Source organism: Polypterus senegalus, chromosome 16 (genome assembly GCF_016835505.1).
Source record: "Polypterus senegalus isolate Bchr_013 chromosome 16, ASM1683550v1, whole genome shotgun sequence".
Taxonomy (NCBI): Eukaryota; Metazoa; Chordata; class Cladistia; order Polypteriformes; family Polypteridae; genus Polypterus; species Polypterus senegalus.
Window position 1 is genome coordinate 92,082,764 of NC_053169.1, and position 15,844 is coordinate 92,098,607.

At 36.8% G+C, this 15,844-nt stretch overlaps 1 protein-coding gene across 1 annotated transcript in view; it reads right to left on the minus strand.

Annotated features, from left to right (window-relative positions):
• Positions 1-495: 495 nt before the first annotated feature.
• igf2r (insulin-like growth factor 2 receptor) overlaps positions 496-15,844 on the minus strand; it is a 128,492-nt gene continuing 113,143 nt past the window's right edge. The window contains exons 42-47 of the mRNA XM_039737814.1: positions 14,187-14,333; positions 10,804-10,988; positions 9,477-9,663; positions 8,774-8,908; positions 5,697-5,766; positions 496-2,120 (exon numbers count right to left, since the gene is read on the minus strand). Coding sequence (XP_039593748.1) covers positions 1,665-2,120; positions 5,697-5,766; positions 8,774-8,908; positions 9,477-9,663; positions 10,804-10,988; positions 14,187-14,333 — 1,180 coding nt within the window. The 3' untranslated portion in view covers positions 496-1,664. The remainder of the gene's footprint in view (positions 2,121-5,696; positions 5,767-8,773; positions 8,909-9,476; positions 9,664-10,803; positions 10,989-14,186; positions 14,334-15,844) is intronic.

Here is a 15,844-nt window from a genome sequence, read left to right on the forward strand (position 1 = left end):
ACTTATGATTCAGGTGGTTCTTGTCCATTAAACATCTACGATTGACACTGATGAGATGTGTAGGAAACCACATGCTCTCTCTCCCCCGTCGAATTGATTTCGTCATGCTCTCAAATCGATTGGTAGGATTTACTGAAAAGAGTGGTTCAAAAAGAACAAATCCTTTTGTAAGTCACACATCACTGGCTTTAAAGCCAACATCACACACAGTAAGAGGTTCAAGCATAGACAGAGAAAAGATTCACATTAACCTGAAGGCACAAGGCGGCAAAAAAAGACAGATAACTCCACAATAAGTGTAAGGAAGGAAGGAAACGATAAACTCCAAAATACTGTCATTCTTAAAATTATGTAGAAATGACAATCTTTAACATAAAAAGCCCAACTGCAGGACGGTATGAGAAATTCATTTTTTTTATTGAAATTACGCAAATGATTTTCTTACACCCAATACTTTTTTTAAATAGTAATCAAAAAAACATCAAAAAATAAAAAGATAAACATAATATTACCTTCCCTTGCACAAAAAAAAAATAAAAAATAAAATTAAAATTAACAAAATTTTTCCATTATGTGACTTCAGTAGTAGGACCAAAACGCATTCCAACAGGAATTATCTTCAACTGAGACGCATGATGGAGAGTAAAAGATGCACACGTCTGGAGTTTCTTTGCGTGTTTAAAAAACAAAAATAAACTACATGTCACCAGCGCTGGCAAGGACTCTGCACTTGTAAAACTGTTGACAGAGTCATGTCATTTCAACCTTCATTTGGTCATTCTAAAGTGCACACTATGTGGCATGGCCCGTTACTTTCAAACTGACCTAAGGAAAACAAACCCATTAAAAAGCGGGAATCCTCCATTTGAGTTGCACCATGCCCTACAGAAGTAACTGCCCATGATAATAAAAACGTGCTTGATCTGTGCAGGGCATTTTCTGAAACATACAGTATAACGATACAAGTGCAGCTTTCTTTTCATGCCCAATGCTTTAAGGTGATGATTCCCCATGATATGTGGCATATTAAACTGCACAAGGGCTGCTCACTTATACTTTAGATAGCATATTAAATGTATACTTAGAGGGTCTAATTTGTTTATATTCCACTAAAGGAGGAAAAAGAAATAGGATTTCAAAAATGACCCACAAAATGGCTTGAATGTTCATGTGCTACATAGAATTTGGCAACCCCTGAAAAATACTGCCATGCATGGATGTGTTCCTGTTTTCAGAGTACCGATCCCAAGATTACTTGGCAAAACCAAATCGTCATATTGTTAAATAAATACATAAAATCAAGTATATTGTTTTCAAAATTGAATAAAAAATACAAGATGTTCTTTGTGAATGATCTGTTGGGAGTGCCTTTCACATCAGCAGCCAGCAGAATTATGAACGTCAGAATAATCAAAGACGAAGCCAACCTGATGAATAAAAAAAAAAAAAATGAAGTGTCCCATTGGTTGCTGGCAAAGTGTATTTAATTTAGGGAGAGGCTCAAGCTGTCCTTAAATATATTTATAACCACCAGCAAAATGGATACATTTTCCCTTTTTGAAATTAAATACAAAAATAAAGGTTAAAGAATAATTTGGTTGAGGGGGTTTCCTGACAGAGTACTGGTTATGTCTGGCAGGCGAAACAAGTTCAATGGCACAGGTTCAGACTTTGAGCAAATCCTCATCGCTGTCATCGTGGAAGGTTGGCACGTTTAAGGGCACCGATTTCTTCTTCTGTGGGCGAGATGTTTCTTTCTGTTTGGGTGAGATATTCTTTATTACATCCTCTCCTAGAAGGCCCACAAGATCATCATCACTTCCATCTTGAAAGGCTCTGCCTGGTGCCACCCTTCTCTTTTGACGAGTGTCACTCGACAACTGCTTCTTCTGTGATGGTAGTCGCGCAGAGTGAATGTGAACGTCAGGGATGGTCAACACCTCGTCTTCACTGTCCGGCTCATCAAAGTGTAAAGAACTAAACACATCTGGGTTGACTGCCTTGGTGGTTATGTGGCCATTCTCTTTACTTTCCTTTGGTAACTTGGAGGAGTCTGGCATTGCTAACTCCTCCATCAGCCACTCGGTCTCATCCTCTGCTACATCTTCATCCGTGTTTACCTACAGAAAAATACACACTGTGAAATATTTATAGCCTCATAGATTATAAAATAAAATACATTCTGATTAACAAGTAGAGAATAATACAGGCAAAGGACGATGGGGTGAGCAATTCACGATAAAAAGATTAAGTGTGCGTGCCTAGTGTATGGGAGATACTTCAATTTTTTCAGCAAACAGATTTCAGGTGATAGGCATTAGTCTAAAAGTGTTAAAACAATCTAGACGAGAACAGGCCATTCAGCCCAACAAAGCTTGCCAGTCCTATCCACTTATTTCTTCCAAAAAAACATTGTCGAGTTTTGAAAGACCCTAATGTCTTACTGTCTACCGCAATACTTGGTAGCTTATTCCAAATGTCCATCAGTCTTTATGGAAAAAAAATCTTCCTAACGTTTGTGCAAAAATTTACCCTTAAGTTTCCAACTGTGTCCCCGTGTTCTTGGCGAAAACATTTTAAAATAACAGTATCAATCCACTGGACTAATTCCCTTCATTATTTTAAATACTTCAATCAGGTCACATCCTAATCTTCTTTTGCTAAAACTGTAAAGGCTCAGCTCTTTTAATCTTTCCTCATAACTCATCCTCTGTAGCCCTGGAATCAGCCTAGTCGCTCTTCTCTGGACCTTTTCTAGTGCTTCTATGTCCTTTTTGTAGCCTGGAGACCAAAACTGCACACAGTACTCCAGATGAGGCCTCACTTTTGCATTATAAAGGTTGAACATAACCTCCTTGGACTTGTACTCCACACATCAAGGCGCTATATAACCTGACATTCTGTTAGCCTTCTTAATGGCTTCTGAACACTGTCGGGAAGTCGATAGCTTAGAGTCCACTATGACTCCTAAATGCTTCTCATGAGGTGTACTCTTGATTTTCCAACTGCCCATTGTGTATTCAAACCTAACATTTTTACTTCCTATGTGTAATACTTTACATTTACTGACATTAAATTTCATCTGCCACAAATCTGCCCAAGCCTGTATGCTATCCAAGTCTTTCTGTAATGATATAACGGATTCCAAATTATCTGCTAATCCACCTATCTTGGCATCATCAAGTTTAACAGAACTACAGTATATTCCAGGAAAGCTGAAAGGCAAAGCATAATTCATAGTATTTTGCTTAGCTAGAAAGTGTTGTTTCGATTCCCATGGGAATGTAACCTTCTTATACTTAGAACTAATTCTGTAACATTTTCTGCATTTTCAGAACCTGTTAAAAATGTCATCCTCCCTGCTAGCAGAAAAGAAGCCAGGTGTGTGTGTGTGTGCTTATTTTGGACAAGAAGAGGGAGTGAGATTCGCTGGCCTTTTATTAGACTTTGTTTGAAAGGAGTACTCTCAGTTCTTTTGAAATGGATGCTTTCACGGAGCTTTTAGTTCAGTGGCTGGTTTTCTGACATTGGTAAGGGCCTCATCTCAGTTGCAAAAATGAAAACATGTAAGGTGCCTTTATCTGGTCACAACTGAAAATTGACATTTTCATGGAGCTCTGTCTCTTAGATGTTGGACATTAAGAAAAGGGCCACCTGTTCATTTTCAATTAGAGGTATTCCAATTTGTAACTACCTGGAGCATCTTGATGAAATTAAGATTTAATCCACCCAGGATGTATATAATACTTTGTGTATCGCTTATATTTGGTGCTATTGGTTGTAAAACAAATAAATATAAATTTTACCTAAAAGCTTACACCACTGAGTATGTTTAAATTCATACACAAAAGTCAGATAAGGTGAGTAACCCGGTTAAGGCAGAAACCGGTTTCTTAAAAACACCCGTTTCCCCTGCAAAATGCTCAGGCTTCATAAAGCTGTGCAAAAAAAAAAAAAAGTTATAACAACATCAGCTGCAGTGAACCTGAAAACAAGCATGGGATCTCTTGTCTTCTGAGGTTTTGCTGATAAGCACAGAGCTGTAGATAAACTAACCAATTTCTGAAATACTGAGACAGATTATTTCAGATTATTTCAGTCAGAAGAAGGAAAGTGCGATTGGGCAAGCATTTACATCTTTGTGAGCTTACCGGCAATGTATGGAGGAAAAACTTTTGTAAAATCATGCAGTAAGTTGAGTGATGTGATAAGCCCAGATCTAGTGACTGTGTGTGCACCTTAATAATACACATTCATTAAAATACATTTATAAATAATTACACATTACTGGGAATGACTAGTCAATCCACCAGTAAGACACAGTGGAAACGTTTTATACATATAAATTATATTATATATATATATATATATATATATATATATATATATATATATATATATATAAACATAAACTCAGAAAATGCCTGTCTGGTTAGCATATCTTATAAGATGCCTTTATAAGAACCTAGAAGCTGCAGGGATCGGAGGTAGCACACAAAGTCGGATCTCTCGGTGGTTAACCAGGAGGAAGCAAACTATACAGGTAAGAGGAGAATGTGCTACATGGAGCAAGGTCATCCATCAGTGGAGTCTCACAGAGGTCTGTCCAAGGACCATTACTTGTTCTGGTTTATATGAATGACACCGATACTGGTATAATTAAACTTCAGAATATGGCAGATAAAACTAAAACTGAAGGGATGATAGACACTGAGGAGGCAGCAAAATTAATTTAAAAATTTTTAATGAGCACCCGTTTGTTTACTACTACAGCAATATGTTTTTTGGGTTTGTTTTAGTTAACTTATTAGATTTAATTTAGAACCCTTAACTGACTATTTTATTTTCAAACTGCTAAATTTGGGTTTTAATTGTTTCCAGTTTTCTTAACCAGCCTTCAGTTAATAATGAGAGGTAAACGACAAAAGAACCAGCTCTCTAGCTAACCTTCTCTCATTTAAGCCTGTGCACACACATCATGAAATATCTGTGTTAAAAAAATGTTTTGAAATAAGTAAGAGAGAAGGAAAGGACCAATAGGGACAAATTGTTCCAGTCCACAAAATATGTGAATAATGATCTCAGCACTAACAGGCTATTTAATTAAAGACAAGAAGTCATTATCTCCAGGCTTCGAATTATGAAACTACTTGGAATGAAACCCTGCTGCCATTGCAGGCCTCCAGGGCTGGAGCTGAGGATCCCTGCTTTTGAGACTTAAACTGTACTTAACTGATAGCCATACATGGGGACTTAAACATTTCTATTACTGACTTGTCCCTTTCTATTGTGTATTTATGAACAAATGTATCTATTTTCTTTGTAACTTTAATCCCTTTATTTCTTCTTTTATTTATACCTCTTGTAAAGCACATTGAGCTACTCCTTTTGTATTGTCATTGTTTTTAGCAATGATACTTTATAATACAGAATGTGTCATACAATTCAATACTATACATATATTAGAACAATGATGTCCTTGTAATATGCAAAATCAAACTTTCTACCTTTTCTGCCAGAGGTATGACATAAGTCATGTGCCTAAAAATATTTGCTTTCTATTTTACACACCATGTACCTAAAAACAGAAAGGCGCCGTTTCTGCCTCAATGTTTTTCCTTAATGGCGTCTGCAACAAAAGAAGCAATAGTTTGTCAAATATGAGAAGACATAGTGATACAGTCTTCATTCCATACCTTGGAGTATTTATAGGTGACATTTGTTCCTCTTCGGCAGCAACTGGAAATTTTCTGCATCATTGTTTCTCTAAATTAAAAAAAAATATTAATAAAATTATATTATATATATATATATATATATATATATATATATATATATATATATATATATATATATATATATATATATATATAATAAAAAAATGTCAACTATAGATAAATTCTCTTTAACCTATTAGTGTGTACAAATCTCTATTAGAAAAATGTTTTATCAGAACTCAAAACTGAAATCAGCAGCTACACAACACAGTCACATAGTTGAACTTTTTTCCCCATTTAGCTATTAAAAATGACAAAGCCGCTTTCATAAATTAGGTTAACACTCAACTCTCAAGATACAGTTCAGGGAAACTCTAAAAGGTCCAACATCAATTTATTCAACAGTTTGAACTAATAATAACTGTGGGTTTGGTGTTTAAAACATAATTCTTTCTCCTCTAAATAATAATTCTAATTTGCCGCCACGGATTAATACATAAATTAAATTAAAAACAGTGAGACATACGGATAACAATAACATCTTAGAATGAAAAACACCAAACAAATTCTTTATGTAGGATATGCCTTTGTAACCCTCAAAGGGATTAAAAGCTCTGTGAAGGAAACAGGCAAATCCATTTGTCTTTTCTTAAAAACTTAAAAAAAACCATTTCTTTTACAGGTTAAAAAGGCAGCCAGGTTATTTTCAATTACAAAAAAGCATAAATTTGACAGAAACATTAACCAGAGCTCAAGCTTCTTGAAACATAAATAAATAAATAAGAGGAAGAAAAACACATTTATAGTTTAAGTAATTGATAAAAACATATACAGTAACTTGTATAAAAACATCAGTAGCCACTTTAAGCAAAAATGAAAAATATCACTTTAAGAAACTGAAATTACCTGAATCAAAAAACCCTGAAATATGCATTGAAAATATTTGTGTTTATCAAGGAATAAATGGTAGCAAACTCACTCCTGCTGCCCCGCAAAAAAAAAAAAAAAAGAACAGGAACCGTCATATTGGCTCATCAAAAAATAAAAATAAATAAATAAATCAAAAGGTGGGATTACCAGTTCATGGCCCCTGCTTGATTTGCACCACACATGTATTCTATTTTCATGCAGGAATACACTACATCACATTTTATAGTGCTGCCCAATCTACATAGGCAACCATTTTTATGGCACATGAAATGTGGGAGTCTTTTAAGTTGATTAGATAATTGTGTGCAATACTGTAACCATGTGACTTGTTTCATTAAGAAGCTATAGGTCAAACTGTTAAAGCAGCTATGATTTGTTTGTTGTATATACTGTGGACAAAAGATGTGGTAATCTTCCTTAATTAACAAGTGTCATATTGTCATCATTATTCAAGGCAAACTGCTTTTATTTTTCAAAGTAAAGACAAACTTGACCTCAGAATGATCCCAAAATCAGTTGCACAGATTGGACAGCATCCTAAAATCTAGTATCGTTTATGTGTGAAAATGGTGCATACCGTAGATACTCGCATATTAGTCGATCTCGCAGATAAGTTGAGTGTATTTTTAAGCCGAAAATGACGAAAATTGTTATGACCCGCGTATAAGTTGAGGGTAAAACTTGGGTTTTTTCATGGCCCATTGTCTTAATAAGTACAGTCTTCTCACCAATACCTGCTACAGTTCGATTCCTCGGCATATCAAATGTCATTGGCGTCTCATCCATGTTACCAATGTTACTGAGATCAAAGTCATGCCTTTGTCATTGCTTGATAATAAATTTATGAAAGGAACTGACCTTTTCTCCTAGATCTTTCGGCAGCTTCTGCATGATTTTTGTTCGCTGACAAAGGCACAGCCCATATTTGTTCATAAACCCGTACACCAGCCAGCCGATGCTTGAAATTCCAACAAAGGCTTATGTAGTGTTATGGGTCCACAGCTCTCTTAGCAAAGGCCGTTTTAGTTTTTAAATAATCACCGCGCTCACGACTTAGCGAGCCGCAGGGCGATCTGCGGTGTGGGTGTTTCTCACCTAGCGCACAGGTGAGGGACTGCCCACATCCGTGATTGTTCCTGTGGCTAATGTGCTGCAACTGCTATGTTCTCTCTGCATATAAAGAGAAGCGCGAGTCAGTTAGAGAGGAAGGAAAAACGGAGTAAAAAAAAAAAAAAGGAAGAGAAAGAAAGATGGAGGTGGCTGGAGAAAGCAGGAGAGAGAGAGAGAGAGAGAGATAGAGAGAGAGAGGGTGTGCGAGCGAACGAGCGTTCGCAGGCAGCTGTGTGGAAGCCAAAACGGAGTAAAAAAAAAAAAACAAACAAGGAAGAGAAAGAAAGACAGAGGGGGCTGGAGAAAGCAGGAGAGAGGCGGTGCAAGTGGGCGAGCGAGCATTCGCAGGCAGCCTGGGTGTTAGGCCGGGTTTTTAAAGGATTGTTTTTCTATTTTATTGATTTTTAAACCTCCACGTTTGCTTTATGGATTATTTATTTAATGAAGAGTTCTTTTGAATCACTGCACTGTTTACTTTGAACACTGATTTTGATTGACTGTTTTAAATAAAAGCACTGTGCCATTACCCAAATTCTATGGAAAATTGTGTTGCCCCGCGGATAAGTCGACCCTGTTTTTTTGAATGAATTTTAAGGCATAAATTTTTCGACTCTGCGGTATATGCCTTACAAACCAGACAAAGAGAGCAGATCAGGTAGCAGTAGACAGAAAAGATAGATGTGCAAGACCTTGGCGAAGATCTTGTGGAAGATGACAAAGATTGTGGGAAAGATGACAAATACAAGCCAGATAAGTGTATCGCTCTAATTAGACTTGTGAAGAACACCCATTTTCTACCATTCCACATATTAATCCAACATATTGTTCTGCGATGTTTCAGTTAATCAGAATTGCAGTTTTAAAAGAAAGGAAGACAGAAGTTTGAAGGTAAGGTAGTAGTAATAGTCAAAATATTTTGATGGTCTTCATAATAAAGAGGTGGCTAAAAATAAACAGCCTTTTGACATTATTTTCATGAAGCTTCAAACACAACAACAAAAGCTAGACATGCTCACCTTCGTTCTCGCTTGTAGAATAGCAAGGCAAGTAGACACACAATAAGCACCAAACACAGCAAACTCAGAACAGTACCAACAGCTTGCGTGCGTCTCGAAAACCCAAACACCTCGTCATCCTCTGAAGTATTTGACCTAAACAAAGAAAACGAATAATTTATTTTTGTTATTTTACAGAATTATATACATAGCTTCAAAATAATGGTTCAGGGACTCTGCATTTTCCAACAGAAAGCGATAAAGAAAATCTGATGTCAGTTAATGTCAGTATTTATTAATTCTTTTGCAGCAGTATGATAAACAAATTATGGTGCTGACATTATACTTTGCCAATCCAATTTGTGGGTCCTAATACAGATGATTTAAAAATTATGTGATGGAAGAAAAAAAAAATAACCAATTATGATTTTAGTCTGGTTATCTTGTTATACTTTGGGGCACATTGCATTTAAAAACATCATTTATACACGAACAACAAATCTGCTGTATTTCGTAGTAATAATGTATTTCTCAAGCTGGACAAAGCCTTTAACCAGTACAAAATCATATGGATGAAAGTTTTTTTTTTTTTTTTTTAACACAAATTCAACTCAATTCACTAGTTTTTTCAATTGCATAATTTTAGCAGAGAGCACATCTTGCCTCTCTCTAATGCACACAATCCTCATGATTACATTCTTATAAATCTAAGAAGTGTACTTACGAGAGGGAACAAACTACAGAGGTGTACCATAGAAACAGATACTGGCAGTCATCGGTCTCCATGAAGAATTCTGGGATACCATTTCCAGCTGAGGGTTTGCAGTGGAACAGTATGGTCGATGACGCTGTCTTAGTTTTCTCTCGATTACAAGGAGACTTAGAAGCTATCTGAACGTCTAAGTTGTCATCTGAAAAAGAAAGTAAGTCATTTTAAAATAGCAGTGAAGTTCACTTTCTAAACTTTTGTATTATTTACGCTTCTATGTACAGTGGAACGTCAGGTCATGAACGTCTCAGAACATGTACAAATTGGGTTATGATCAAAAAGTTTGCCAAACTTTCGCATCTGTTCACGACCACACACTCAGGTGACAAACAAGCCAATTTCCCTGCCGGTTTGTACACGCCGATGATTTCCACACATGTTCAGTCTCTCCCTGTGCATTTGCTGTGAACTCTTTGTGCTCTATTTAGTTTCCCTTCCAGTTTGTACGTGCCGGTGATTTACGCACATGTTCAGTCTCTCCATAGTACATTGTTCTTGGTCAAGACATGTTTCGCGCAGAGGAACTTTACCTCAAAACTGTAATCTCCTCTCCACCCAGTTCCTCCTCACTTCCTTCATGCCAGAACTCAACTCATGCAAGGTTAGTTTTCTTGGTTGTTTATGGGTAGTTTTTGTACAAATTATGGATTTTTCAAATGTTCATTTTTGTCCCTGTGCTTAAAACTCATTAAAAAAAAAGTGCCTACAGCGAGCGGTTCATAAGGCTATAGCGTGAACTCTTGCAATGCTAGTTTTCTCTGTTCAAGGTTTTCTCAGTGTTATTCAATGTTTTTACATTTAGTTTACTATTACACTGTACATTCTATGGTATAATTAACTATTTTTGTGCTTAAAAATCTTTAAAACAAAAACAAAATTGTGCATACAGTTCGTACAATCCAGAATGGATTATTTCTATTTACATACAATCCTAGGAGGGAAATTACTTCGGGTCACGACCAAATCGGGTTGCAACCAGAGTTTTGGAACTAATTACGGTCATGACCCGAGGTTCCACTGTACATGGTGTTAGCCATGCAAATAATCTCTTCCCTCAACCATTGGTACAATATTACAAAAGCCAAATTCAGTTAAACAAGGCTCTGACTGCATTTGCAATTTTCATATTTGATAGAAGTCATTGTTGAAGCAAATCATAGGAAATGAACAGGAATAAGCATTTTTTAACAAGACAGATGCAAATTGTAATAACTTCATAACCATACTAACTTTGTTGCAAATCTAAAACCTACTGTATGGTTATGAATCTTAAAGAATTTACCTTTAAAGTAGTATCTAGCTGAATCCAATGAGCCAATTATTCTCCACTGCTGACCTCCAGTTTTCACTTGGCACACAGTGGCTCCAATGCAGCTACTCACTGTTGAATTTGTAATCCCTGACAACTGGATATCATAGATATACGCATCTCCATTAGGCCGTATATCACCAGATGCTTTATATAAACTAGAAAATGAAACAAAAAAGCAAAAATTAAGGTTTATCTGATGTGATTTCTGTTAAGCAAGCTCCCCAGTGCGTAGATATAAATAAATTATTCTTGGAATAAAAACAAAATAATAAAAAAACATATAACCCCAATTGTCCAGAAAAGTTGGGGCACGGTGTAAAATGTAAAACAAAACAGAATGCAATGATTAGCAAATCCTATGAACCCATATTTTATTCACAACAGAACACAGAAAACATATCAAATGTGTAAAATGAGACAATGTACCATTTTAAGAAAAGAATGAGGACATCGTGAATTTGATACTAGCAACACATCTCAAAAAAGTTGGTATAGGGCCATGTTTACCACTGTATAGCATCCCCTCTTCTTTTAACAACAGTCCGTAAACATCTTGGAACTGAGGAGACCAGTTGCTGGACTTTTGGGAGAGGAATGCTGTCCCATACTTGTCTGATATAGGATTCTAGCTACTCAACAGTCCTGGGTCTTCTTTGTCATATTTTTCATTTCATGACATTTCAAATATTTTCAGTTGATGAAAGGTCCTGACTGTAGGCAGGCCAGTTCAACACCTGGACTCTTGTACTAATAAGCCATGCTGCTGTAATAGATGCAGTATGCTAGGTTTAGCATTGTCTAGCTGAAATATGTAAAGCCTTCCCTGAAAAGAAACTCATCTGAACAGGATAATACGCTACTCTAAAACCTGTATATACCTTTCAGCACTGCTGGTGCCTTTCCAGATGTGCAAGCTGCCAATCCCATAGGCACTAATGCATCCCCATATCATCAGATATGCAGGCTTTTGAACTGAGCGATGATAACAAGCTGGATGGTCCTTTGCCTCTTTAGTCCAGAGGACACGGTGTGCATATTTTCCATAAAGAATTTCAAATTTCGATTCATCTGACCACAGAACAATTTTCCACTTTGCCTCAGTCCATTTTAAATGAGCTTTGGCCCAGAGAATACCAGAGTGTTTCTGGATCATGTTCACATATGGCTTCTTCTTTGCATTTCAGCTGTTTCTTTTTAATACCACTTACTTTTCCAGCCTTCTGTTGCCCCCGTCCCAACTTTTTTGAGACGTGTTGCTGCCATCAAATTCAAAATGAGGGAATATTAGTAAAATGTTCAATATTTGACATGTTCTATTGTGAATAAAATATGGGTTTATGAGATTTGCAAATCATTACATTCTGTTTCTGTTAACATTTTACAGAGCGTCCCAGCTTTTCTGGAACTGGGGTTGTAAAAATATCTGAGGTGTCTGTTAAGAGTCACAAAATAGTGATAATGTGAATAAACAGTGTAGTAATATATAGTATCGCAAAGATGTAAAGTCATGCTACTCTTTGCCTCAGCTCAGAGATGTTTTGAGGTTTCTTGAAATACCAATTTATGTCACTGCTTCAACTATTCTGCACCTGGTCTTTGCTAAATTATGAACTTTTAAGCCATTTTAAAGAAGAGCTAAGAAACTGGCAGGGATTTCTGGGTTCATTTTTTGCTTTCCTTCAGCATTTTGGCCTTCGAAAGACAATCTTTTTCTTCAGCCTTTTCACATTATGACTCCAATTACAAATGACATGGAGAAATGTGAAATAAAACATGCATAAATTACCCTTTACTATTGAGGAGTGCACAGTGGAGTTCACTTTGACCAAGAGCTCAGTGACATCACGGAAATGTTTGGGATATGGAATCCAGCGGGGAAGTAGGAAATTAACTAGTTTCCATCCATCCATTTTCCAACCCGCTGAATCCAAACACAGGGTCACGGGGGTCTGCAGAAGCCAATCCCAGCCAACACAGGCTACAAGGCAGGAACCAATCCTGGGCAGGGTGCCAACCCACCGCAGGACACACACAAACACACCCACACACCAAGCACACACTAGGGCCAATTTAGAATCGTCAATCCACCTAACCGGCATGTCTTTGGACTGTGGGAGGAAACCGGAGCAAACCCACGCAGACACGTGGAGAACATGCAATTTCCTCCCAAACCCACGCAGACACGTGGAGAACATGCAAACTCCACACAGGGAGGACCCGGGAAGTGAACCCGGGTCTCCTAACTGAGCAGCAGCGCTACCACTGTGCCACCGTGCCGCCCACAATTAACAAGTTTTGAGTTCATTATAATGGTTCAGAGGATTTTTCAGTGTTACTTAGGGCTAGAGAAACATCTATCAACTATGCTGTACCAATTACTATACCCAGAAATGTTACTGAAGCTTTGAGGCAACAGTGCTCAAAGTGCCACTGTTCTACAAACAATAAAAGACATACACAGAAGGATAACCATAATATACCACAAGACACAAACTAGCAATAATTAAATGATATACATATATCATTCAAGCTCACAGAGTTCCACCCTTGGGGCACAAACTGGTCATGCGACGAAGCAGCGGCTTAGGACTGGCTTGTTCCATTGTTTGAATTTACGGCTCTAGGGACAGCTGTAACATGTTTTTTGTTTCAAATCTATGAGTGTATGCTTTGAAATTTTTTCTTCCATCAAGAAAAAAAGAATCACCTTGTAAATAGTAATAAATCTTTTGTGGTGGTTGTTGTTGCTTCACAGGGTCTTATTCTGACTGGAAGGGGTAGAACTTCTTTTAGTTTTGTTTTGACTTAAAGGGCAGCACATGGCTAATTTTACATTCAAATTAGCCATGTGCTGACTATACAAGTCAAAAGGGTTTGTAAGGGCAGCATTCCAGAATCTGGTGGGATTACTCATAATATTCACATTATGGTCAGCTAATGTACCCCTCAAATTAAAATAATGCAAGCTTTTTTTTTTTTTTGCATGTGGGTACAATACTGGCTGGACACACATGTGGAATCATGCATGCATGAAACAGAGGGTCAGCAATCTTACAGTAAGCATGCATGAAAGTCCCGCACATAACTGCTACAGCTCTATAATGTCACGTTAGTGTTGCAAAGAATGATAGCAAACTTGGAAAAAAACATTTAAATAAGTCTGTTACATAAAAAATTTCCAGGAAAATATACAGCAAACGACATCACCAACAAACAACATATGCGCTGCAAAAAAAGCTTTGGCAAATTTTGCTGATCAACACTACCCTTTACTAAGATGGTTGAACAATAAACTGACTTCTGGAAGTTTTTCAGATAAATATTGATAAGAGTGCACTCATGGATTTCCTTACCTGAAATACAAAGACTCCATGGAGATGCTTCTTCTGGTACCTGGAATAGTAATTTTACCCATGTCCATCTGTACATCTTGTTGCTTCACAGAACAAGCTGCCTGTGTCTGCCAGTATATCCAGAATTCACATCGTTCTTTGTCAATACTGTGAGACAGAAAAAAAATGCTTTATAGATCTGAATGGATTCTACAATAGTTTGAAATGGTTCTTACTGAAATTTAGGTATAGACAAATGGGGAAACAAACGGCTTATTGCATCAACTGTGGAGCTTTGCATCTTAATCTGCTGTCCCAGCTGCTGTCTCCAAGCCGCCTGCTGTCTTTCAAAGTGGTACCACTTTATCAATGGTACAATAGTTATCCAGTGTATTCCCACATCAGTATACACACAAAACAACCTTTCTAGACGAACATGCCCATGTACTTCATAAATACAGGTACACTGCTATATCTTGCTACATGCTTTTATTAAAAGAGTACTGCACTTCAACGTTAATCCCGATTCTTGTGTATTTGAACTCATCAACACTCCTATACGATGACAACTTTGGAGTCAGTGGATAATTCAGGTCTTTTAGCAATGTGCAAATCTGCCCAAGAAACTAAGACAGGGTCCATGAAGGTTTTTTTTAACCTTGAATGTTGGTCTTTATTTACTTTATTAAGTAGTTCATGAGAATTCTGACATGTGCTCTTGAAAACTTCTATATGATGGCAAATGAATCTCATGTTTAAAGCATTTACACCATATTCTCAGAAAGACGGATTAACTTAAAAAAATATATGTTTTAGTTGATGCATTTGGGTCTAAGCTATAGGCTGTTGTTTCCACTGTAGTACCCCAATGGAGGCTTTTCTTTAGAGACAGTGGAGTGCAGTCCCACTGTAATTTGCATAATGACTTTAGTCCAACCATTTAAAGAAAAAAATAAAAAATAATTGAGACTACCATGCCAGTCTGTCAGCATTTTCAACATATTGGAGTGGCACCACCAGGGCAACCTTCAATTGTTTATGGACAGATCTCATCCATCTCTACACAGCTGCCACTGTAGGGCTTTTTATAAATGACAGTGACATAAGCCACAAACATTCACCTATTCCACGCAGACTTTTGTCGAATTACACCCAGTTCTCTATCTTCTAAGCCAAATTAAATGCAGGTTGAGTGTGTGATCTCTGTTTCACTTCCCAGCTAAGATGGCAGAAATATGAAGAGATCACTACAATTTATAAACAAGGTTCATAAATTGGGATAAGTTTAACACTTTCACTGTTGTGGTCTGGATGTGGCAAAAGACTTGCTTTCACATTTGTTGTAATAAAATAATATTTATTTATAACATAAATATAACAGAGGATGGATCTATGCAAGTATAGACAGACAGATTAAAGACAATAACAAACAACATAAACCATAAAATTACTAAAGATTAGCTGACTTTTTCTATCCTCTAGAAAAAAGGAACATAACTTATGAATTGCATCTATATTATTTGTTTTGTCCCAAGGAAGAAATTTAGCAGTCTATCAGTATATCTTTGTAAAAACACATTTATACTCTTGTCCTAAATTTGTCTGGCACTATGGATGCTTGTATTGATATAAAGCATGTATCCCAAAGTGGTGATGTTTGTACCATACTTCTCATTGTG